This window comes from Rhinoraja longicauda, chromosome 27, assembly GCF_053455715.1.
Source record: "Rhinoraja longicauda isolate Sanriku21f chromosome 27, sRhiLon1.1, whole genome shotgun sequence".
Lineage (NCBI taxonomy): Eukaryota > Metazoa > Chordata > Chondrichthyes > Rajiformes > Arhynchobatidae > Rhinoraja > Rhinoraja longicauda.
The window spans coordinates 16,219,108-16,243,860 of record NC_135979.1 but is presented as its reverse complement, the minus strand read 5'-3'; the positions used below and the strand labels follow the sequence as shown (position 1 = coordinate 16,243,860).

General features: G+C 39.9%; 1 protein-coding gene across 2 annotated transcripts in view; it reads right to left on the bottom strand.

The window, feature by feature from the left end:
* Nucleotides 1–24,753, bottom strand: part of LOC144606881 (protein argonaute-3) — a 99,229-nt gene that overhangs the window by 13,248 nt on the left and 61,228 nt on the right. The window contains exons 7-16 of one of the 2 annotated variants that reach the window (XM_078423338.1): nt 21,474–21,561; nt 17,935–18,082; nt 16,719–16,838; nt 15,792–15,914; nt 14,578–14,607; nt 12,393–12,526; nt 12,060–12,244; nt 10,336–10,495; nt 6,038–6,128; nt 417–611 (exon numbers count right to left, since the gene is read on the bottom strand). In XM_078423338.1, the coding sequence (XP_078279464.1) occupies nt 417–611; nt 6,038–6,128; nt 10,336–10,495; nt 12,060–12,244; nt 12,393–12,526; nt 14,578–14,607; nt 15,792–15,914; nt 16,719–16,838; nt 17,935–18,082; nt 21,474–21,561 (1,274 nt within the window). Of the gene's footprint in view, nt 1–416; nt 612–6,037; nt 6,129–10,335; nt 10,496–12,059; nt 12,245–12,392; nt 12,527–14,577; nt 14,608–15,791; nt 15,915–16,718; nt 16,839–17,934; nt 18,083–21,473; nt 21,578–24,753 lie in introns of both variants that reach the window. The other variant, XM_078423336.1, reaches the window with a different exon arrangement.

Sequence of the window (24,753 nt, the reverse complement as noted above, 5' to 3'; positions counted from 1 at the left end):
GCATTTGTGGAAATAGAAATAATAAACTTTTCAGTTCAGATATTGCATCAGAACTGAGAGAAGAAAGAAATCAAACTGGCTTCAAATAGTAGAGAAGTAGAATAAGGAAATTATCATGATAGGGTGTCGACCAAGAGAAAATAAATGATACAAGTGATAATGGTGATGACTCCTTACTCACAGATGATCTGCCTAGAGAGGCAAGTAGGAGATAAATGAAAGCAGGAGAGATGGAGGAAAAAAAATGCTATTTCAGATTTTGAACATCTGCAATTGTTTACCTTTTGATTTGTTCTGAATTGATTCTAATTAAGTTTGAAAACAAAATATTTTTGCCACATTGACTCATATAATTTCAAGTTTTCATTCATTCACTTTAAAACACTTTAAAAGCATGCATTGACAAAGGGACTCACCTGACGAAACTGTCCTTCAGAAACTCCATCACGATAAAATATAATTCGGGTGGGCTTAAAACGCGTTGATTTGTAAAATTGTATGAGAAGTTCTCGAACCATAGATGCCAAATCTTGAATGATCTCCTGTCGTGGTCTCTGTACACGCACAGTGGCACAGTAACGACTAGGATGGGCATCCATACTGCCTACAACCTGGAAAGAGATGGAACACTTAAATGTGGATTGAACAATAGCGAAAAAGTGAAAGTTCCATTACTTGAACATGACAGAAGTGGGCGGCCACGGTGGGGCAGCGGTAGCGTTGCTGCCTTACAGCGCTTGCAGCGCCAGCGACTCGGGATTGATCCTGACTATGGGTGCTGTCTGTACGGAGTTTGTACGTTCTCCCCGTGACTGCGTGGGTTTACAGCGAGATCTTTGGTTTCCTCCCACACTCCAAAGACGTATAGGTATGTAGGTTAATTGGCTTGGTATAAATGTAAATTATCCCCAGTGTGTGTAAGATAGTGTTAATGTGCGGGGATCGCTGGTCGGTATGGATTTGGTGGGCCGAAGGTCCTGTTTCCGCGCTGTATCTCCAAACTAAGCTAAAGGCAACTTGGGTAAATGATTTGAATATTTCATCAAGATCATCGTTGTAATATAGCTATAGAGAAGTGATGAAGACAACTCTTCTCCTGGATACCTGCATACACATTTCAGATGTAGGTACAGTCAATGTTTCTATCTGGTTTTAAATATTTAAAATGCCTGCTCCTGTTTGTGATTCTTTATCCATGTATAAATACACATCGTGTATGAATGGTGCTGTGATTCAATTTCAGTATCAGAAAAAGAGCGGGAGAATTTAAAAGGTAAGCAGAGGATTACTGGAGCCGAAGATAAACACAAAAAGCTGGAGTAACTCAGCGGGACAGACATCATCTCTGGAGAGAAGGAATGGGTGACGATGTTTCGGGTCGAGACCCTTCTTCTGAAGAAAGGTCTCGACCCGAAACGTCACCCATTTCTTCTCTCCAGAGATACTGCCTGTCCCGCTGAGTTACTCCAGCTTTTGGTGTCTATCTTTGGTTTAAACGAGCATCTGCAGTTCCTTCCTACGGATTACTGGAGCCAGCTGAAGCCAGCTAATTTGAGTGGTGGGACAATTAAAAGGTAACCAGTGGATTGGTTGTGTGACCAAAATTGGCTAATTGAGTACCAAATAAAAAGGCAATTTATAGCAGCATGGCCTGTTGGGAGTGAGGCTGTGTTGAGGAGACTATTCACAAAATGCTGGAGTAACTCAGTAGGTCAGGCAGCATCTCGGGAGAAAAGGAATGGGTGACGTTTCGGGTCGAGACCCTTCTTCTGTGTTGAGGTGAAGTGCTGAGTGGAGGGCTCGTGTGAGTCTTTGGCGAGGAGGCTAATACAGAGGTGGATCTTCTGTGAGTCATCTTCTGTGAGTTTTTTATTTTTTTTTCTCTTTCTTGGTTCAGTACAATGGTGAAGGCAGGTAAAATGGTACAATGTTCCTCCTGTAGGCTGTGGGAAGTCAAAGAAACAGCCGGTGTCTCTAGACTGGTGTTGCCTCCCTGGTGCCAGGGTCCAGGATGTCTCTGAGCAGCTACATGAAATGAGGGTGAGCAGCCAGAAGTCTTTGTCCATTTTAGCACTAATGACACTGGCAGGAAAAGGGATGAGGTCCTCCAAAATGAGTATACAGAGTTAGATAAAAGGCTAGTGAGGGTAGGAACAGGAAGATAGGACAGATGAATGTACGGCTGAGGAGTTGGTGCAGGAGGCAGGGATTCAACATTTTGGGCCATTGGGATCTCTTCAGGTGCAGAGGTGACATGCACAAGAGGGATGTTCAACTGGAACGTTGTAGCCATTACAGAAATCTGGTTAAGAGCGGGATAGGACTGGTAGCTTCCAGGGTACAGATGCTTCAGATATAGAGGTGGGGGTAAGTGGAGGGGGGGTTGATAAAGGAGAATGCCTCAACAGTAGTCTGCGATGACATTACGGATGGTCTGTCCAGTGAGACTATATGGGTGGAACTGAGAAATAAGGGATTATTGCCATGTTGGGAGTGTACTATAGGCCCCCAAAATGGCTATTAGAAAAGCAGGAGATTGCAGGCAGCTGCAGGACTAATAAGGTTCTCATAGTTGAGGATTTTAGCTTTCCCAATATACACTGGGACTGTCGTAGTGCAAAAGGTTTAGACTGGGCAGAATTTGTCAAAAGTGTTCAGGTGCAATATGTAGAGGGCCCTAGGCAGGAGAGGGCATTGCTTGATCTAGTGTTAGGAAATTAGGAGAGGCAAATGGCTGAAGTGTTTGTGGATGAGCCTTTTGGGGCCAGAAACCACTATTCTATTAGCTTTAAGATAATAATGGATAAAGACAGGACGGGCCTGCAAGTTATAATTCGAAATTGGGGCAGGGCCAACTTCGATGGTATTAGACAGGAACTTGTTCAAGTTGATTGGAGCAGGTTGTTTGCAAGAAAAGGAATGTCTGGAAGTGGAATGCTTTTAAAGTGTGTTGACAGGAGGTCAGGCATCTTCCTATAAGAGTGAAGGGCAAGGCAGGTGAGCGAAAGGAAGCTTGGATGACAAGAGAAATTGAGACTATGGTCAAGAATAAGGTGGAGGCATGGGACAGGTATAGGCAGCTGGGATTGTATATCCCTGGAGGAGTTTTGGGATCTGAATGGAAATTAGGAGGTGGCACTGTGGCACAGCGGTAAAGTTGCTGCCTTACAGCGAATGCAGCGCCGGAGACTCGGGTTCGACCCTGGCTACGGCTGCCGTCTGTACGGAGTTTGTATGTTCTCCCCGTGACCTGCGTGGGTTTACAGTGAGATCTTCGGTTTCCTCCCACACTCCAAAGACGTACAGGTATGTAGGTTAATTGACTGGGTAAATGTAAAATTGTCCCTAGTGTTAATGTGCGGGGATCGCTGGGCGGTGCCGACTCGGTGGGCCGAAGGGCCTGTTTCCGCGCTGCATCTCTAAATCTAAAATAAAATCAAAAAAAAATAAGAGGGCAAGCGAAGACTCTGGCAGGTAACATTAAGGATAACCCCAAGACATTTTATAAGTACATTAAGGGAAAGAGGACAAGCAAAGAGAGAATTAGCCCCATAGGAATCAAAGCAATCATCTGACTGGAGCTACAGGAGATGGGCAGGGTTCTCAATGAGCGTTTCACCTGTATTTACTGTGGAAAAGATAGATTCAGGATCAGTTCCTATGGATTGGAGGGTAGCTAATGTTATCCCACTTTTTAAGAAAGGAGGGAGAGAGAAAGCAGGAAATTATAGACCAGTTAGCCTGACATCGGTGGTGGGGAAGATGCTGGAGTCAATTATAAAAGAAGAAATTGCAGAACATTTGGATAGCAGTAACAGGATTGTTCCGAGTCAGCATGGATTTACGAAAGGGAAATCATGCTTGACTAATCTTCTGGAATTTTTTGAGGAGGTAACTAGGAAAATGGACAAGGGAGAGCCAGTGGATGTATTGTACCTGGACTTTCAAAGCCTTCGATGAGGTCCCACATAGGAGATTAGTGGGCAAAATTAGAGCACATGGTATTGGGGGTACGGTGCTGACATGGATGGAAACATTGGTTGGCAGACAGGAAACAAAGAGTAGGGATAAATGGGTCCCTTTCAGAATGGCACGCAGTGACCAGTGGGGTACCGCAAGGCTCGGTGGTGGGACTGCAGCTATTTACAATATACATTAATGACTTAGATGAAGGGATTAAAAGTAACATTAGCAAATTTGCAATGACACAAAGCTGGGTGGCAGTGTGAAGTGTGAGGAGGATACTATGAGGATGCAGGTAGTATGAGTGGGCAGATGCATGGCAGATGCGGTTTAATGTGGATAAATGTGAGGTTATCCAGTTTGGTGGTAAAAACAGGAAGGCAGATTATTATCTGAATGGTGTCAAGTTAGGAAAAGGGGAAGTACAACGAGATCTGGGTGCCCTAGTTCATCAGTCACTGAAAGTAAGCATGCAGGTACAGCAGGCAGTGAAGAAAGCTAATGGCATGTTGGCCTTCATAACAAAAGGAGTTGAGAATGGAGTAAAGAGGTCCTGCAATTGTACAGGGCCCTAGTGAGACCACACTTGGAGTATTGTGTGCAGTTTTGGTCTCCAAATTTGAGGAAGGACATTCTTACTATTGAGGGAGTGCAGCGTAGGTTCACAAGGTTAATTCCCGGAATGGTGGGACTGTCGTATGTTGAAAGACTGCTGCACCTGGGCTTGTATACTCTGGAATTTAGAAGGATGAGAGGGGATCTTCTTGAAACATGTAAGATTATTAAGGGATTGGACACGTTAGATGCAGGAAACATGCTCCCAATGTTGGGGGACTCCCGAACCAGGGGCCACAGTTTAAGAAAAAGGGGTAGGCCATTTAGAACGGAGATGAGGAAAAACTTTTTCACAGAGTTGTGAAGCTGTGGAACTCTCTGCCTCAGAAGGCAGTGGAGGCCAATTCTCTGGATGCTTTCAAGAGTTAGATAGAGCTCTTAATGATAGCGGAGTCAAGAGATATGGGGAGAAGGCAGGAACGGGGATTGTGGATAATCAGCCATGATCATGGTGAATGTCGGTGCTGGCTCGAAGGGCTGAATGGCCTACTCCTGCACCTATTGTCTACAAGACTGTGGAATTTGAGGTAGGTGAGGTTGAGCAGGCCAGGACTTCATTCCAAGGAGAATGAGGGGTAATCTTATAGAGGTGTATAAAATCATGTGAGGAATAGATTGAATAAATGTCAGGAGAGGCAAATGGCTGAAGTGGACATGGGTTTAAGGTGGGGGTGGTGGAATTTAATAGGAACCTGAGGGGTAACTCCCTTACACAAAAGGTGGTGGGTATATAGAACGAGCTGCCGGAGGAATCAGTTGTGGCAGGTACTATCATAACATTTAAGAGACATTTGGACAGGTACAGAGCGTTATGGGCCATGTGCAGGCAGGAGAGGACTAGTGTAGATGGGGCATATCAGTTAGTGTGGACAAGCTGGGCTGAAGAGCCTGTTTCCACACTGTATAACTCTGACAGTATGGCATATGGAATGAGCTGGTGGAGGAGGTAGCTGAGGTATCAGAACAATATTTAAAAGATATTTGGACAGGTACATGGATAAGAAAGGTTTAGACGGATATAGGCCAAAGCCAGGCAGGTGGGATTAGTGTGGATGGGGCATCTAGAATGGCATGGGAAAGCTGGCCAGAAAGGCCTATGTCCTTGATGTATGACTCTATATAGATCGCGATCCTGCAAATAAATTGAGTGGTTCAGCAGAACAATGCAAATACCAAATAACATATTGGTAACTGATGCATTTTGCTAGATCATTTCCTGCCCACCCACCAACATAATCAGAGCTGAGCTGTCTTAATGTTGACAGGTTTCTTTGCTAGTTAATCAAATTCCAAATGATGTTTGGAAAATTGATGTGGCAAGTGGGAAAGTGCAACTAGGCCCCTTCCAACACACACTTCTCAAAAGTACACCATTTATAAGCAAGCAACTACAAGTTGCTCTATTCTTTCCTCACTTAAACAAAATTCTTGCCAAAAATGTGTTTGTATAAATACTTACAGCAGCGATTGAGGGTTTCTTGCCATCTCCAGCTGGTGGGTGTGTGACATCAGCTCCCAGAAAAATCACAGGTTGCTGGAATACGGATGGTCTACATATGTGAAATAATAGGGGGAAAAAAAGTGATTTATTTGAAGTCGGAAAGGCTGAACATAACTGACTTTTGTTTTTTAAAACTTCAGTGTGATCAGAACATAAATTAATTCTTGCAAATTCAAGCATTAAAGAAAACATGATTAGACTAATTCAACCCATTCACCTTTACCTCAAACTTAATTTCATGGTTGAGATTGATATCCTACTTGAAATTAACTGAAGAAAAATAGTCACCTCTCCAAATATTAAATTCATAAGTTGTGGGATTACTATTTCTATCTCTGTAATAATGCCATACTCACCCAGTCTTCTAAACTCAATAACAGCTTGAATCTTTGAATTTTATTTGTGGCTCAGTTCAGGAGCGCTTAACCCATTAAATTTTTTTTTGTTGACATTCAGCCAAACCAGTCACTTGCTTTTAGTTACTAAAGGCAATATGTTGGGTAATTGCCTTTGCAACATTGCTGGAGGGAATTCCATGCTGAACATTATTCCCATTTTCATTCTTGTTATCAAAAGACTGCAAACTCAATATATGCAGCTAGGTTATCATTTACCTTGGGAGTCACTTCAAGGATTTTTTTTATGATTGCAAAATTTAGCAAATCATCCAAAAACCACCAGCAAACACTTCTTGTAAGGCTGGTGAATGTGTAACAGAATTTTCATTGCAAGAGGCTCTTTTGTGAAACGGATCATGAAGGGTTCAACTGCTTGATTCAACATGTTCCCCAATTACACAAATTCAAGAGTGATGTCCACTTCTTAGTTTGTTTCAATTTTAATTGGTTCCCACTAATGCCATCTACAACTGCAGATTGCCTTTAAAAAATATTATGCTGTACGGTTAGTCCCCCACTCAACGTTTTCTATATCCATGACTCTGTAGCCAGACACAGCTCCAACACCATCTTTAAGTTTGCCGACTATACTGCAGTGGTTGGACGAAAAAGTGGTAAAGATGAGTTAAGAGTACAGGAGGGAGATTGAAAATCTAATTGATTGGTGCCAGAACAAAAATCCTAGTCACATTATTGATGGGACTGCAGTGGAGGGTCAACATCTTCATGTTCCGAGGCATGCATATCTCTGAAGATCAGACATGGGCCTGGCACATCAATGCAGAGAGTTCCTCAATACCTCTATTTCCTTAAAAGATTGAGGAGATTTGGGATGTCAACAACAAAAAATGTTATGAAACTTCAACAGATATACGGTAGACATCATTCTGATGGGTTGGTTTGGCAACTGGAATGCCCAGGATCAAAGGAGACGAGAGAATGGTAAACACTGCCCAATCCATCACAGGTACTGATGTCCCCACCATTGAAAGTTTCTACAGGAGGAGGTGCTTCAAAATGGCAGTCAATATCAAAGATTCATACCATGGTGGCCAGACCTTATTCCACTATTGGAAAGGTGGTACACCAAGTTCAGGAGCAGCTTCTTCCCAGAAACGAGCAGGTTCATGAAGACTACACATGCCAACTTCAACAACTATTATCTTCTATCGAATATTTTTGGTAGCACTAGACTTCAGTTTTGTACTGTTTTATTACCTTGTATTACGGGTTATAAATTTATTGCATTATTGATTATATTTATCTGTGCATTGTTGCATTTATGGACCTATTAAGTTGCAGCAAGTAAGAAGTTCATTATTCTATATGACAATTAAACCCTTGACTTGAATCTTGATTTTCATTGTCCCTTTACAGTTCTTTCCTTTTTGGCTTTGTTCAGACAACTGATGCGCATCCCCCACTATAATACACATTATAGATTATATGTTCATTTGGAAAGCCATGTGCAGCAGTCTGAAAGCAAAATAATTTTGCAGAATTTATACACATAACTTTATTGATGTGTATTTGCCCAATTAATTCTAGAAGTTCTTTGGGTATTTTTCTGTTCTTAGTCAGTTAACAATTCAATTCCAACAATATTTCATGCATGGAGTCAAAATAATGTGTGTTCACATTAAGATCTTTCAACTATGAATTGCATCATGACTGAGCCCAAATCCATTCTCACCAGTATTCATCAGAGAGACCCCTCCACAAGTGGTCCAAGTGGGGACACTGGAACAAAGAACAGTACTGCACTGGAAAAGGCCCTTAAGTCCACTATGTCGGTGTTGAACATGATGCCAAATTAACCTAAACCCTTCTACCTGCATGTAATCCATATCCCTTCATAACCATCTGTTACTTAAAAGCCATTATTGTATCTGTTGCCAGCAACACCACTGACAGAATGTTCCAGGCACCTACTACTCAGTGTGTACTTGCTCCACACATTTTTTCAACTTTTTCCCTCTGGCCTTAAAGCTTTGCCCTCCAGTCTTTGACGTTTCCACTCTGGGGAAAAGTTCTGATTGTCTCCCCTATCTTTGCTTCTCATAATTTGTATAAACTTCTATCAAGTATCCTAAACCGTCAATGCTCCAGAGAAAAGAATCCAAGTTTTTCTATCCTCTCACTATAGCTAATGCTCTCTACTCCAGGCAGTATTTTGGTAAAACGCTTCTGCACCCTCTGCACAATCACAAAGCCTCCAAGTCCAACCTGTATTGGGGTGGCCAGAATTGCACATTATACTCCAAACTCTGAATCAAAGTTTTATTGAGCCTCAACATGACTTCCCGACTCTCATACTCAATGCCCCCAAACAATGAAGGCAATCATACTGTATGCCATCTTTAGCACACTATACTTGTGTTGCTACTTTCAGAGAGCAATGGACTTGGACCCCAAGATCCCTCTGAACATCTACGCTGTTAAGGTTCTGCCATTAATTCTTCTTGTATTTAACCTCCCAGAGCTCACACGTCAATATTAATCACCACCTGCCATCTATTTGCCATATATGTAACTGATTTATATCCTTTGACAGTCTTCACTTTCTGCAAATCTACTAATTTTTGTGTTGTCTGCAAACTTACTAACCAACCCATCGACATTTTCGTCCAAGTTGTTTACATATACCACAAACCATTACGGTCTCAGTACGGATTCGTACGGAACTCTACTGGTCACAGGTCTTCTGCCAGAAAGAACGCCCCTCCACTACTACCCTCTGATTTTTATGGGCCAGTCAGTTCTGAATCAAAACAACCAAGTCACCATGGACCCTGTGCATCTTAATCTTGTGATCAACTTACCATGAGGATCTTGTCAAATGACTTACTAAAGTCCACACCGCGAACATTCAACTGAACACACTGAGTGGCCCTCCCTAGTAGAATATCATCATTAATCAACTTCATCACCTTAAAAAACTATCACGTTTGTCTCACATAAGGCTATGCTGACTGTCTCTAATTAGCCCATTCCCTTTCCATTTCAAGTAAATTGTACCCCTCCCCAGAATCTTCTCCAATAGCTTCTCTGCCACTGACATCAGGCTCACAGTCCTATAACTTCCAGGCTTATCTCTGTCTCTTTTTAAACAACATTGGCTACACTCTTTCCTCCAGGACCTCATTTGTGGCTAGAAGGGATAGGCCTCAGCATTCTCCTCTCACTTCTCTCAATAACCGGGGATGTTGATCTTAATGCTCTTCAAGAGATCTCACACCATCTTCTTCTTGATCTCAAATTGCCCTAATATATTAGTATATCCTGCTGATCTTATTATCCTGAATATTCTTCTCTTCAGTGAATACTCAGGTAATTGCTTTGCACCCTAGTTCAAAATTTGTAGCTCAGCATAATATAAAAGACTATAAAATAAACCTAGATTTTCTCTTGGCATTGTTTGTGTTCATTCAATTGGTTAACAAGAGAGCCTGATGCAAAATCTCACAGTGAACTTATTGTTTTAGGTTTATTTGTTTCAGATTTGCAAAAACGCAAGCTAGGTTGCTCCACAATAAGATAGTACACTGCAATTTACATAGACTTGTACCAAGATAAATTACACTGAATTAGTCTGTGAACTCAAGAAACATAAAAGAAACTTTGCCACAAAGCCTGCTGAGATGGCAAAATGCAACTTCTACAGTGCCGGGCACTTCAGTGGCATGTAACGCTAAGACTCAAACCAATAAATGTTTGATTGTTACAGAAAATAAAGTAACTTCATGACAGGCAAGAACTAACTCACAAATATATTCTTATGCCAGTAAACTGAGATTAATTTTACAATTATAAATTGAATCACCAATTTACTTTAGCACAAGAAAGAAACACCCTTACCGTTGATGTGGTACCAAAATGTTGTTGATTCCACCTAACTTCACATTAATCTTCAGGCAGAGGTTTGATAATGTCTGTGGAGATGTTTTAACAACATTCTTCACCTGAACACACTGAGTGGCCATCCCCAGTAGAGTATCTCCCACACGCTTCACTTCAGCTGAAAGAAAAGCCAGTATATTACAAACTTAGTCTTTATTTTAATTGTTTAACTTCCTTTAGGTCATAGCAAGCTACTGTACATCCTCTAAGTGCATGCACTCATCTTTTCAATTAAGCACAAAGTTGTGTGCATCCTCTCAGCTGGTCTTCTGGAGTATTGAAACCCGTAATATGTGACAGGAAGGTCATGAGTTTCACTTGTAGCACTCCAATGTCCTGAATAAGATAGTGTTAGCACACTTTTATTGATCAATGCTCCTTCATAAACAACTTTGTAGTCATTCACATTAGTTACATATGCATCCATTCGGGCACATCTTAACACAATAATTTTAGACCGTATACAAGTAGTACCCATTGTTTGGGCAAATTTTAAAACATACCAAGCAGCAACATGTTTTCAGTATGAAACACAAAATGTGAGAGCCTCGGTATTCACAATGTTCAAGTCAACTGATTATAAATTTGGAAGAAATTCAAAGAATGTCACACCGCAACTATTTCTTTTGCATAATCATAGTAAGACCAGTATTTAATTTTTGTCTGATGCATTTTTCCAAAGGTCTGCCGTTCTCATGGGCGTGTTCAGTTGCAATCAAATGCATGAGTAACACTCTGAGTTTCACCTCAGCTGAGCATATAAACACACATGTCCCAGGTGATGGTCATTTAACTCTAACACTTAACATTTAAAACTATTACACAAGGCTGATCATATTTTATTTCCATTTATTATCTCAAACATTTAAATAATATTGTTACAGTAATGACTAAACATAAATTATCAACTAAATAAAAGATTTATACAAAACTGGGCTTGCTAGACACTTAATTACCATCTAGGAATCCTTGTGCAACTATTGGGTCACTTTTTGCTCACTATAACTTTGATACACTAATAAAAAAAATAGACCCATCACTCACTTAAAAAAGGGTATGAATGCCTTAATAGATGGAGAAAATTGCTATTTAACTATGTTTTTCCTAGTATATATTTATTATTTGATCTCTTACTTCAAAAGAGATGCTTTAATCAGTTAAGAAAATTCAGACTTAAAGGGGAAAGAAATTATTATGGTAAACCACATTGTTCAGTATTTTCCCCAAATTTCTACCAGTAAATGGCTTCATTAGTGCCTTGTAAATAATCTGTCATTTTTGATCGTGGACATGCTCCATAAAGATAATAGTTTCCTTAAATATAATAAAAATAAACTACTTACTTGCATCTATAACAATTTATGTCAATGCTACATACTGATGCCAATGAAGCAATGATAACATGGTTGTAGAATTTATAGGATAAAGGGAGCTAAAGTGGTTATGGACACAGTGTGGGATAACAATACACTGTATCCTCTAGGGAAAACGTACATGTGGAATTTCAATGATACAAAATCTCCTCAGTTATGTTCAAATTGCGTGCTGCCACAGAGGCAAGCTCAATAACAAATGGCAGTAATTTGTTCAAGATATTTGAGGGGAATTGGTGTCCAGCAAAGAATAAACATTTTCAAATTAGAATTATTGGATATATTGCAAATTCAGAAATACTTTATTACCATAGACAGGTGTTTTCCCAGGTAAAATTACAATAACAAGTTGGAGTCCTGAATATGTATTCTTCAGATGCCTGAACATTGGCTCCACACTATCAGCTCCTTGTGCATATTTACAAAAACATGGCTGGCCCTGAATTGGCATTCCGGCATCTTTAGATATTTTCCGTAGCTGGTCAGTAAAACTCCTAAAAAGACAAATAAATTAGGATGTTAACTTAATTTCCGAAAAAGCACAAACAAGACTGGAATTCCATAAATTAAAGAGCTTTGAGCAGTACTTAGGAAAATCAAGCTGGAACTAAAAATGCAAAATTACAGAATGCTATATCTTACTTAAGTACTTCTTCTCTACATTGTCTCTGTGCCGCAAAACATGCTATGGCCCACATTTTGATTTCAACCCCAGTATGAAACTGTTTCCCCCGCATGTCCCAAACACCATGACTTGGAGTAGCAACTGTACGATTCTGTGGAGGGAAGGGAAATAAGACAAAAATTAAATTATTTTGCCATTAAATGATCAAATATTGTGTATTTGCATAACGCTCAAATAGCTACTTTTTTTCAGTATGAAAAGATCAAGTTTAGCTAATTAATTGTAAAGATAACCAATGTTTAATTACACAGACTTGAGTTACATCCCTGGGTTGTATCAAACTACTAACTGCAAGTGCATTTAAACATTTTCCTTACAACTTAGAGGCAGAATAAGCAGCAATTTTTAAAGTAAGTGTGTGAAATTGCAATAATAATTATTTATTTATGTTGGTTCAAGTTTCAAAAAATCATTTTGCATTTCCCAACAGTGCAATAGTTTTCCATTTCACATCTGATACCAATTTTTATCTCAGTTATATTTAATGCATCAATAAATGTCAAGTGTATAATTCTACATAAATCTTCATAAATATAATAATTTCTTTAATTCACAATTTTGGATTAAATAACCGAAAACCACATTAAAGCCTCTTGCAGTGGATCTGTCTACAATGAATTTTTCTTGCTTTTCTAATGTTTATTACTATAAGACCAAGAGTTTCTCATTTTCTTTGCAAGGAAATGGATAAAAAGGTTAAAAAGGCCAAAGTACTGGAGAAACTAAGCATATCTGGAGAACACGAATAGGTGACGTTTCGGGTCAGGACCCTTCTTCAGACTGATTGTGAGGGCTGGAAAAGGGGAGGGGCAGGGCAAAGCCTGGCAAGTAACTGGTGCGGAAGGTTTCCGATAGGCAGATGGTTGGACAAAGGCCAGAGATGAAAAGGCAGTGTGAGACAAAAGGATTGAAGATTTGCGAATTGCGAAGCTAAGGAAGGAATATAGGTGGAAGGGGTTGGGAGGGGAGAAATAGGCGAGAGTTCAGGTGGGGCACAATGAAGAGAATGTGGTGGCAAAGAAGGGGGAGGGGTGATTGTGTTTTGTAGTTACCTAAAATTGGTGAATTCAATATTCATACCGCTAGGTTGTAAGCTACCAAAGTGGAATACGAGTTGTTATTCCTCCAGTTTCCATGTACCCTCACTCTGCCAATGGAGGATTCCCATTTGGATAGAAGGATCAGTATGGGAATGGAAGGAGTTAAAATGTTTAGCAACTGGGAGATCCAGTAGACCTTGGTGGACCGAGCACGTGTTTGGCAAAACAGTTGCTGAGTCTACCCTTCCACGGTGGCGTAGCAGTAGAGTTGCTGCAATGCAGCGCTGGAGACATGGGTTCCATCCCGATTACAGGTGCTGTCTGTATGGAGTTTGTACGTTCTCCCCGTGACTGCATGGGTTTTCTGAGATCTTCAATTTCCTCCCACACTCCAAAGACGTACAGGTTTGTAGGTTAATTGGCTTGGTGTATGTGTAAATTGTCCCCAGTGTGTGTAGGATAGTGTTCATGTGTGGGGATCGCTGGCTGGCACTGACTTGATGGGCCGAAGAGCTTGTTTCCGCACTGTAACTCGAAACTAAACTAAACCTTCCTTCTCTTCAATCCTTTTGTATCACAACTGCCTTTTCATCTTTGGTCATTGTCCAACATCTGCCTAGCAAAACCCCACGCGCCTGTTTCCACCTATTACTTGCCCGGCTTTGTCCTACCCTCCTCTCTACCAGCTTTCTTTCCTTCTCTCCCACCCCCACAATCATTCTGAAGAAGGGTCTTGACTGAAATTGTCACCTATCCATATCTTCAGAGAAGGTATCTGACCCGCTGAGTTACTCCAGCAATTTGTATCTTTATTTGTAAACCATCATCTGCAGCTCTTTGTTTCTGTATTAAAAAGGTAAAGTCAGTATGTTTTATTAAATGTGTGTCAATAGTATAATTCTGATTGGTATCTGCTATTATTAGCTTTCACGATTAAATCCCATGCTGCTATTAGCTTTCATGATTAAATCCCAGACCGGCAAACATGCTGTTAATCCACAACTTATTCCCAGGGAAAATAAATTATGTAGTTACTGCATTTTTATTTAAGATGCATTCCAATCACATCTATCACTTAATTAATCTAAATTTTGTTACTTACAGTTTGTAATCTAAAATGACTCGGTTCCACCTGTAAAACAAGAGGCTACCTCTGAGAGTGTACCAGGAAATGCAATGAAATAATCATAATCATATGAACTGTTTGGAACAAATAAAATTCAGAAAAACAATCAATGATAACGATCCTTTGACTGCTGCATGCCTACTAAAACACACATACACAAACAAGCTGGGCAATATGCAAACTCAAGAAATACATACAAATAAGGAAGAGCATTTATATTTTGTATTAAATGTTGACTAGTTTTTACACCAAACTTTGATGACTGCAATTGGAAAAACTCTAGAAACTGAACGAACATTCTTGAACAAATATTTTGGTTTAAATCTTCAACTATAGTAATGAAGCAGGTTTAGAAAATGTTCAAGCTAAACATGCAAGATTAATCAAGTCAATATGATTAAATTATCAGCACATCTTTTCATGTGTACGGCAGAAAGATATTTTGAATATTGTGGTTTTGAGGATTTGGTATTCAAATAGATCACTGCATATTGCAGTACAAGGTCAAGAAAAGCGAGTGCAAGGTTCAGGGTGCGACACAGGCACAGTGTTAAGTTGCTGCCTTCCAATACCAACGGTCTCGCTGTGACCATGCGGGCTTTCTCCGGGTGTTCCAGTTTCCTCCCCCACTCCAAAGATGTACAAGTTTGTAGGTTGACTGGCTACGGCAAAAACTGTAAATTGTCCTAAGCATGTAGTAGGACAGTGCTAATGTATGGAGTGATCACTGGTCGATGCGGGTTCGGAGGGCTGAAGGGCCGGTTTCCGTGTTGTATCTCTAAAGTCTAAATTCCATTAGTACTCTGATAATGAAATACAGAAGCAGCTCTGGGAATTTCTCCACATACCACTCCGTCAAAATTTCCAACTTAGACAAGACTGAAGATGACCAATACATTTCCAATCCAACACCCGGAAGGAAAGTAAAACATCCATCCTGTGATTTTACCCCCCCCATACACTAAGATAGATAAACAACCACTAAGTTCTAATCAGTGAAGTCCAAAATACATGCAAAAAAATTAAACCAAGAATAGTTTAGTTTACAACATTACTGAAAGGTGCTCACAAAATATTACAATGCTATAAGGTTTGCACATCAGAAATGTTCAATTTCCAATAATTTGGTAAAATTGTCATCTTCCTGTTTAGGCACCACAGATTTTGCAGGTAGCATCAATATGACCTACCCTCCCCCCATATTGCAGCATGGGGGCTGGAAGGACTCGGCCAGTCACATGAGCCATTTCATCTCGAACTTTAAACTGAAACTCCTGGACAAAAGGGTCAGCGTCATAGTTTGCATTTTTTACCTAAAAAGTAAAAAGTGATGGAATTAGAATATATTTTAACAATAAAGGGCCAATAAAGGGCGATAAAGCATTAAGTAATATGCACACTGGAGTTACCTTGGTTAAGAAAATTTCTATAGTTATGAATAAGTGATGCATATGCTCATAACAGAAGTTTCTTTCATTGAGATTCAGTTTAAAAAAAATGTTGGGCAAACTAGTTTGTTTTTTTACACACACACAATTTATATTTATTATGTTATACAGTTAGTTAAGGTAATTGAGAAAGACTAGTATATTGAGAATGCCACTGGAGAAAAGTTTTAGCTGAAGACTAAAATCATTGTAAGGAGTCATGGTACAGGACAAAACAGGATAGACTGAGGATTTTACTAAAGGAGTTACTAAAGTGATGAAAGAGGAAATAAATTGTGAGGATTTTATGAAAAGGTGCAGGTGATAACAAGGGCATGAAATCTTTGTTTGTGAAGAATGTGTAGAAGTACAAAGTCAGGTTGGACTTCATAAGATGAGACACAAATGAAAGGAGAAAGCCAGCAGTGAGGACCAATGTGTAGATTAAAAAGTTAAAAGTTTTATGCAAGAAGCAATGGAACAGACTATGCTAAATTAAATATGTTTAAAACATCCATTTAAACAGAATATGAGTTACAGATCATTTTAACATAAATTTATGTTCCATGCCATAGGTGAAAATAATTTAAGTACCGGTAAGGTGGTAACACAAACATAGCTTTGGCCACCATCTTACTGGCACTGTACACGGCAGTACCTGCTTACAGGCAGAAACAATCCAAAACATACCAATTTACTTATTTCCTCTTGTCTATCAGGTGCTGAGCGTGCTGTTGCTTTGATCATTGTTGATGTCTGATTGTCCGTCAGTTTCTTGATACAACGTTGCCCCGCCACAATGTTACAGACCTAATTCAAAAAACAAAATTTAGCTGAAGCACAAACAAAGCAATTTCCCCAACTCAAATTGCAATGTCAGTGGTGTGGCCTTTCAGATGAAATGTTACTCTGAGGTCTTGCATGCTCACTAGATGGAAATTTGATGTGTATGACACTGTTTCATGGTGAGAGAACTGTTTCTGGTTTTGGGACCAATATTAATATCTCAAAAGTCATTAGTGTACACATTGGCTGCATTTCAAAAATAATTACACATTATTTGTTGCAAAATACTTAGGTATGTCGTGAAGTTGTGAAAATCCTATGTGAAGATATTTTTCATTATATCTGTTCAATTATTTTATATTGCTCTTTTTGTATAAAGTTGGCCAAGTTCAATTTTTTAAAAGTTTTAATTTCTTGCAAAGAAATTGCTGACCAATAATAAGCATTTAATGAAGCTATTGTACAAATAGCACTTGCACATAAAAATCATAAATAAAAATGTATACTCGACTTTTGGTCCTTAATATAAGAGAGGGCAAACTGGCACATAAATACTCCCCACCAAACAAATATATCTTGTAGATAAATATATATTTTTATGGGTATCACTGATCTATTTGAGCAAATGATGCTTCTGTTTCAGTATTAAGTCATGTAGACCCAAGGGTCACCAGCTTGATAGATATATTTAGATGATCTCGGCTGGGTCATTACCTTCTATAACTGATCTTTGTATTATTAAGGAAATAAAGATGCCTCCGGTTTAAGGTCTCAGCTGGAGCCACAGATCTGTTCTCATAGCCAACTTCTGCGGCCGATCGATGCTTTGAATTTGTCCCCTGTGGCCAGGGCTCTGGAACTCCGACCCGGCCTGAGCTGACAGATCCGTTCCCATAGCCGACTTCAGTCCGACTTTGCGGTCCGGTATCTTGGCCCCTTGGCGGCCAAAGCAAACCATTCCAGCACCCTTCAAATCCTCCCAGAGGCCATGACCTCTGTTGGTCCAGCAAAATGGATAATCCAGCAAGGTTGTGGAACCAAGGGTGCTGAAAATCAGTGGTGGACCCGTATTATTCAATTCTCATCCGTACAGGATGAGGTCCACCCATTCATCTCTTACCTCCAGTGGCAGATAGGTGTGTTTCTGCTCCTGTCCCACCTGCAGACAGGGTAGGTGTGGGTACTTTAACTGAAGGTTGTATTTCTGTTTGAAATACTGTGCCACAGTGCATTCCACAGTCTGTCCATTTTCCAGCTGCAAGGGGAACCTGGGAAATGATAGAAAAGCAGTCAATACAGGTGAACTAAAATCCAAATTCCCCAGCCAAGGAATACAATTGAAAGAAATTAGTGTAACCTAAATCTACCACATTTCTATATAATCGTGCATAAAATAGTTTTTGCAAAAAATTGGCCTTTAGCATGATTTCACAACACATGGATCCTAATTTAGTCATCCTCGCCCTGTCCAAAGACCTGATAGATAGATGAACAGTGTCAAATGCCTTGAGTAAAAATTCAGAATTATAGCTGTTTTTTTACCTTTGGATTATTCTTCTTTACAGTATTCAGAAATGCCCAAGTTATGATAAAGTGGTGACTTGTGACATTCCCCATCCTTTCATTTTATACAATTTAAGGAAACGATGTATTTCAATTTTTCAGACTCTGATTGCAAAAAAGTGATAAATTAAAAAAGGAACATTAATGAAACCCAGAATGATCACAATTTGCCCAATCATCTACATGTTTGCTTCATAAAAACCCAATTATTTGGGTTTAAAAGCTGTTATTTTGCTTTTAATTTTGTATTCTCTCTATTTAAAGAGATCTTTCTTATTTTCTTGTTGAAAACAACTTTCATCGTCTTCATTTCAAGAGAGAGTTAGAATTAGCTCTGAGGGCTAAGGGAATCGGGATATGAGGAAAAAGCCGGAAAGGAGCACCGTTTTTTTTTGATCAGCCATGATCATATGGTGCTGAATCGAAGGGCAGAATGGCCTTCTCCTGGACCTATTTTCTATGTTTCTATTTCGTCAACTCCTTCTTTGAATACGTCTTCCACTCTCTTTAAACTTGTGCTTTTATTTCTTTCCCATCATTTGCATCCATTAAGATGAAAGCTATCAGTACTGGTTGACATTGTATCAATAACAAGTACTCCTAGATTAAGTAATGCACAATCTATATACTAAAACTCTCGTTTGTTTGTTTGTTTGTTCCTGAACTACAGCCAAAACGGTGCACGATAACACGACAATTTTAGGCCCACCTTACTCACTGTCATCCCTTTGGTGCTAATGGAAGAAGTTTCATTGAAATTGGTGTTATATTTTTAAAGTTATTCACATTTTAAAGTTTAAATCTATCTCCTGGAGGGAGGAGGGAGGGAGGGGGGGTGAGGAGGGTTGAGGGGGATGGAGTGGGGAGGGTAAGGGGGTGGTGGAGGGAGGGGAGTGAAGGGGGGGGTATAAGGGGGTTGAGGGGGGGAGGGGGGAGAGGGGAGGGGGAGAGGGGGAGGGGGGAGAGGGGGAAGGGGGAGAGGGTGCTGCACCAATGCAGGAGAGGTTTGGGCCCAACGGGTCCACTTGGTCTAGTCACAGATAAAACTACTTTAATCTATAATTCTATCTTCACAACAGGAGGCTAAACCACCCTGAGAAGCTTTTCTTTGACTTTCTCACAATCACTGCACTTGAATTTTCAGATTAGAATGCCAACCAGTGTGTTATTTTCTATGGCACAATCATATCCACCCAGAAATGAATTAACATTTCAGTGAGATCTTGCTGTCAGATACTTGATCCCATAATTTTGAATTAATTCTGAAATAAATGTGTGCTTGTGAAGAAGTCTTCACGAATCTAATCTTTCCTTTAATTTCATATCAGTTTCCCTCCCATTTCTAGCAGTAACTCTCATCGACACATTATTCAACCCATGCCAGTCGAATACTTGACTTCTGAGTTTTGCTATTAAATTCTATCAAATTATCGACAAATATGAATAATAAAAATTACCAACTGCTGCCTGTATAACCTTTATCCCATAATCAAAAAAATAATGTATACATTATTTTGCATAGACTAATGATGATATATGCTTTGGAAGGCTAATATATATTAATTGTAAAAGCAGATGCAATTCTGAGGTTTTGCAATAGAATTTGAACTGCAGCTGAATTCATATTAAAGACAAGAAATAAAATCCTTTGAATTAGAGGAATTTAATGCAACAGACTTAAGTATACTTAGTGGGACAGGCAGCATCTCTGCAGAGAATGAATGGATGATGTTTTGGGTCCAACCAGTCATGCATTTTGGTAGTAGTAATAAAGGCATAGACTATTTTCTAAATGGGGAGAGAATCCAGAAATCGGAGGTGCAAAGGGACTAGGGAGTGCTGGTGCAGGATTCCCCAAAAGTTAATCTGCAAGTTGAATCGTTGAGTAAAGAAAGCAATCTCAATACTAGCATTTATTTTAGGAGGTCTTGTATACAAAAACTGGGATGTAATGCTGAGGCTCTATAAGGCACTGGTAAGGCTGTATTTGGAATATTGTGAGCAGTTTTAGGCACCATATCTGAGGAAGGATGTACGGGCTCTGGAGAGGGTCCAGAGGAGGTTTACATGAGTGATCCCAGGAATGAATAGGTTAACCTAAGAGCGTTTGTCGGCACTGGGCTTGTACTCGCTGGAGTTTAGAAGAATGAGGGGGGACCTCATTGAAACATACAGAATAGTGAAAGGCTTGGATAGAGTGGATGTGGAGAAGATGTTTCCATTAGTGGGAGAGTCGAGGACTAGAGGTCATAGCCTCAGAATGAAAGGACGTTCTTTTAGGAAGGAGATGAGGAGAACTTTCTTTAGTCAGAGGGTGGTGAATCTGTGGAATTCATTGCCACAGAAGGCTGTGGTGGCCAAGTCAGTGAATATTTTTAAGGCAATGATAGGTAGATTCTTGATTAGTACAGGTTATGGGGAGAAGGCAGGAGAATTAGGTTAGGAGGGAGAGATAGATCAGCCATGATTGAATGGCAGAGTAGACTTGATGGGCCGAATGGCCTAATTCTACTCCAAGCACTTATGACCTTATAAGTTACTCCAGCATTTTGTGTCCATCTTCGGTGTAAACCAGCATCTGCAGTTCCTTCCTACACAGGCTGTTAAGTATAACATGTATGATCAATGCCTACCCCAATGCCATGATTTAATGCAATTGCATTGTTTAGCGAGCTAGGAAGGAAGACCTAATAACAGCAATTGTGAAATACAAGTTTCTTACTAGCAAGACAAACTCCAGTGACATCATCAATATCAGAAGGGGTCCACGGCAAAAAGAGAGGCGCAGTTTCAAACAAGCCCGTGCCTAACTTCGTCTGAAGAGTGATATGATGGAAAATCTGAACCCAAACCTACAATGTGATTTTCTCCAGGTAAGGGGTTTGAGCTAGCAATCCAGCCTGTGTAAATCGATACCTCTTACCTATGGTGCTCCAAGTTGAAGACCATCACAGCGGGCAGTGACACATATTCAACACAAAGAAAGATTATTTTTCTGTAAAATATGCATCAAAAACGTAAATTCTATCATACACAAATGTGACCTAGACTTTTGTATTTTCCTTCAAGTTTTGTTTCCTAGGCCTTATAGCTTACGTTTGATGACTGGCCGGTCGCCTGGTGACGTTGCACACACGGTACTTTCTCCTCATAGGTCCGCAGTGAGTTACTTCAACTTTCAATCCTGTGAGAAGTTTGTCAGGAGAAGGCAAAATAGCAACTGTTACAAACCAATTTAACTGTAACCTCAATATTGGAAAATAAATGAGCTTTTATGCCTTCTAATTCAAATAACGTTCAATTATTGAAAAGGCAATGCTTTATTTTTCTTGGTACACATCACTCTTTTCTGTAGCAACAACCCCACTGCACCATTACCCATTAAACGACAATTTGGGAACTGCTCACAGGGCAACCTTGAGTCAACCCTTTTCATAATGGATTTAGAACTCATCAATGGACCAGGAGGTAAAAAAATATTTTTTTGTATGTCATAGCCTTTAGATATTGCAAAACATTTAGGAAAGGATAGAATATGACCTGTTATCCCATTATCTTCTACTGCTGTTATTTTCAGGAAATTTCTCTTTCCTCTGAAACTATTTATTCATACTTAGAGCTCTGCACATTTCAAAATCAACATCCCACCAATTTTAGATGCCCCAGAATATCATTTCAAATGAGAAACATGTATTAAGCCTGCAACTTCAGTTCAGCTTAATTTATTGTCATGTGTAATGAGGTACAATGAAAAGCTTTTTGTTGCGTGCTAACCAGTTAGCAGAAACACAATATGATTACAATTGATCCATTTACAGTGTATAGATACATGATAAGGGAATAACATTTAGTGCAAGGTAAAGCCACCAAAGTCCGATCAAGGATAGTCCGAGGTTCGTCAAAGAGGTAGATAGTAGTTCAGCACTACTCTCTGGTTATGGTAGGATGATTCAGTTGCCTAATAACAGCTAAGAAAAAACTGTCCCCAAATCTGGTGTTGTGCGTTTTCACACTTCATATCTTTTGCCTGATGGGAGAGGGGAGAAGAGGGAATGGCCAGGGTGTGACTATGCTGCTTGCCTTGCCGAGGCAGCACGAGGTATAAATAGAGCTTCCAATGCAGCTTCCCTGGGATTGCTGAATACATTGGTCCATTTCTTGAGGGCTATGAAGTAAAAATGTTGAATGGAACAATTCAATGCAGGCTGGCATTTTGGATTATTAAAAGGCTAAACTGCTACTTTGTGTTGAAAATTCCATGCCACTAATTTGACTGACGAAAAAAGCAATGATCTGAAATGATGGGCAGAAAGAGGTAAACATTTTACTACAATTAAGACATTATTGAAAGCAATGCTTGTGTGCATTGTTTTTTAAAGAGATGAGAAAATTGTTTGTTTGGAGATACAGCATGGAAACGGGACTTCCAGCACATCAACTCCACACCGGCCATCTATCATACACTGGTTCTGTGTTATCCCACTTTCCCATCCAATCCCTACACACTAGGGGCAATTTACAGAGGCCAATTAACCTCCAAACCTGCATTTCTGGGTACGTGAGAGGAGACCCACGCGGTCAGAGAATGCATGCAAACTCCACACAAAGACAACACCCAAGGTCAGGATTGAACCTGGGTTTCTGGCACTGTGAGCAGTCGCTTAATTAGCTGCATCATTTTGCATTGGAAGACCTAGAACATTGTTATGCAGAAACTACTCGATAGACTCGTACGCCATTCATCTGCATAAAACAATTAAGAACAATGCAAGAACAAACCTTTATGTCTAGTGGGCTGTAACCCAGTCAACTGATCAGGACATGTCAAATACTCAATCACCTTTGCAAAGCCCACCTTTAATAACACCATGGTACTGAAATTGAGGGAATATAAACAGTCTTTAACACATTGTTAAATATCTCATACTAAAAGTACATGTAGGCCAAGGATTTGTAGAATTAGCTCATCACTTGAGAAATGGTGCAACAATTGATGAATTCATATTTTCCTTGAAATTCATAACCAGTTGATGGCGCTATTTACCAGCTTGAAGGAATTTGATATTGTTGCAATCAGTGAGACATTTTGTTGACAGAGAGGCAACACTTTTCAACGATAACTCATCATTCAAGAATATAGAAATTTCAGGAACGTTGGGGTGGGGGGGGATAATGTAAAATGGGGGTGGGGGAGGCATTACATTATTGTTCAAGGAGACGATCGTGGTAGTAATGAATAAGGATATCTTAGAAGGCTCTTCAAATAAGGCCACATGGGTAGAGCTTAGAAATAAACAAAAATGTAATCACTTTGGTTGGATTATACCACAGACTTCCCAACTGCCAGCAACAGATAAACGCAGATATGAAGGCAAATCACAGAGGTTTAAAAGGGATTTCATCTTTCCCAGTATAACAGATCAGTTTAGTTGAAAAGATTAGACAGAGTGGAAACTTAAAGTATTTCCAGGAAAGCTTTTTGTGTAAGCACAGATATTCCTATTGGGAAAGATTAGCCCAAAGGGCTGAAGTACATGAAATCCAAGGCAAGTTAGCATATTGGATGCAAATTGGTTTAATAATAAAGATAGAGTGTGACCAATGGTGTACCACAGGGATCGGTACAGGGATCGTCATGTATTGTTATATACATTAACAACTTATACAACACTAAATACATTAACAACATAGAAGGCGAGTGTGGAAGGTATGATTAGCAAGTTACAAACAACATGAACATGTGTTATGAAGGATTTGGGGGTATTTAAAAAGTGTAGGACACCTGCCATGAATAGTAGGGGCCACACAGAGTACAATGAAACAAAGAGACCTTGATGCGTCAGCCCACAGATCCTCCATGGTGGCAGTGATTTGGCGATGAAGACAGTATACAGAATACTTGCCTCTATCAGCAGAGTCTCAGAATGCAAGAGCAGGGTGGTCATGGTACAACAGTATAAATTGTTGGTTAGGCCACAATTGGAATAATGCATGCAGTTCTGGCTGTTACACTATAGGAAGGATGTGCACTGCAGAGGGTGCAGAGGAGTTTCAGCAGGATGTTGCCTGGGATGGAACATTTCTACTATGAGAGGAGACTGGGTTTATTTTCATTGAAGCAGAAGAAGCTGAGGGGGGACCTGTTAAAGATATTATAAGTGGGTATTGAGAGTAGATCATAAGATATTCTTCCAATAGCAGACATATTTAAAACCAGGGGGCATAATTTTAATGTAAGGGACAATAAATTTAGTGGGTAGTTGAGGTCTGGAATGCAGTGCCCAAGATGGTGGCGGAGGCAGGTATTCTCACTACATTAAACATCATTGGATAAACACTTGAATCACCAATGCATAGCAGGCAATGAACCAAGTGT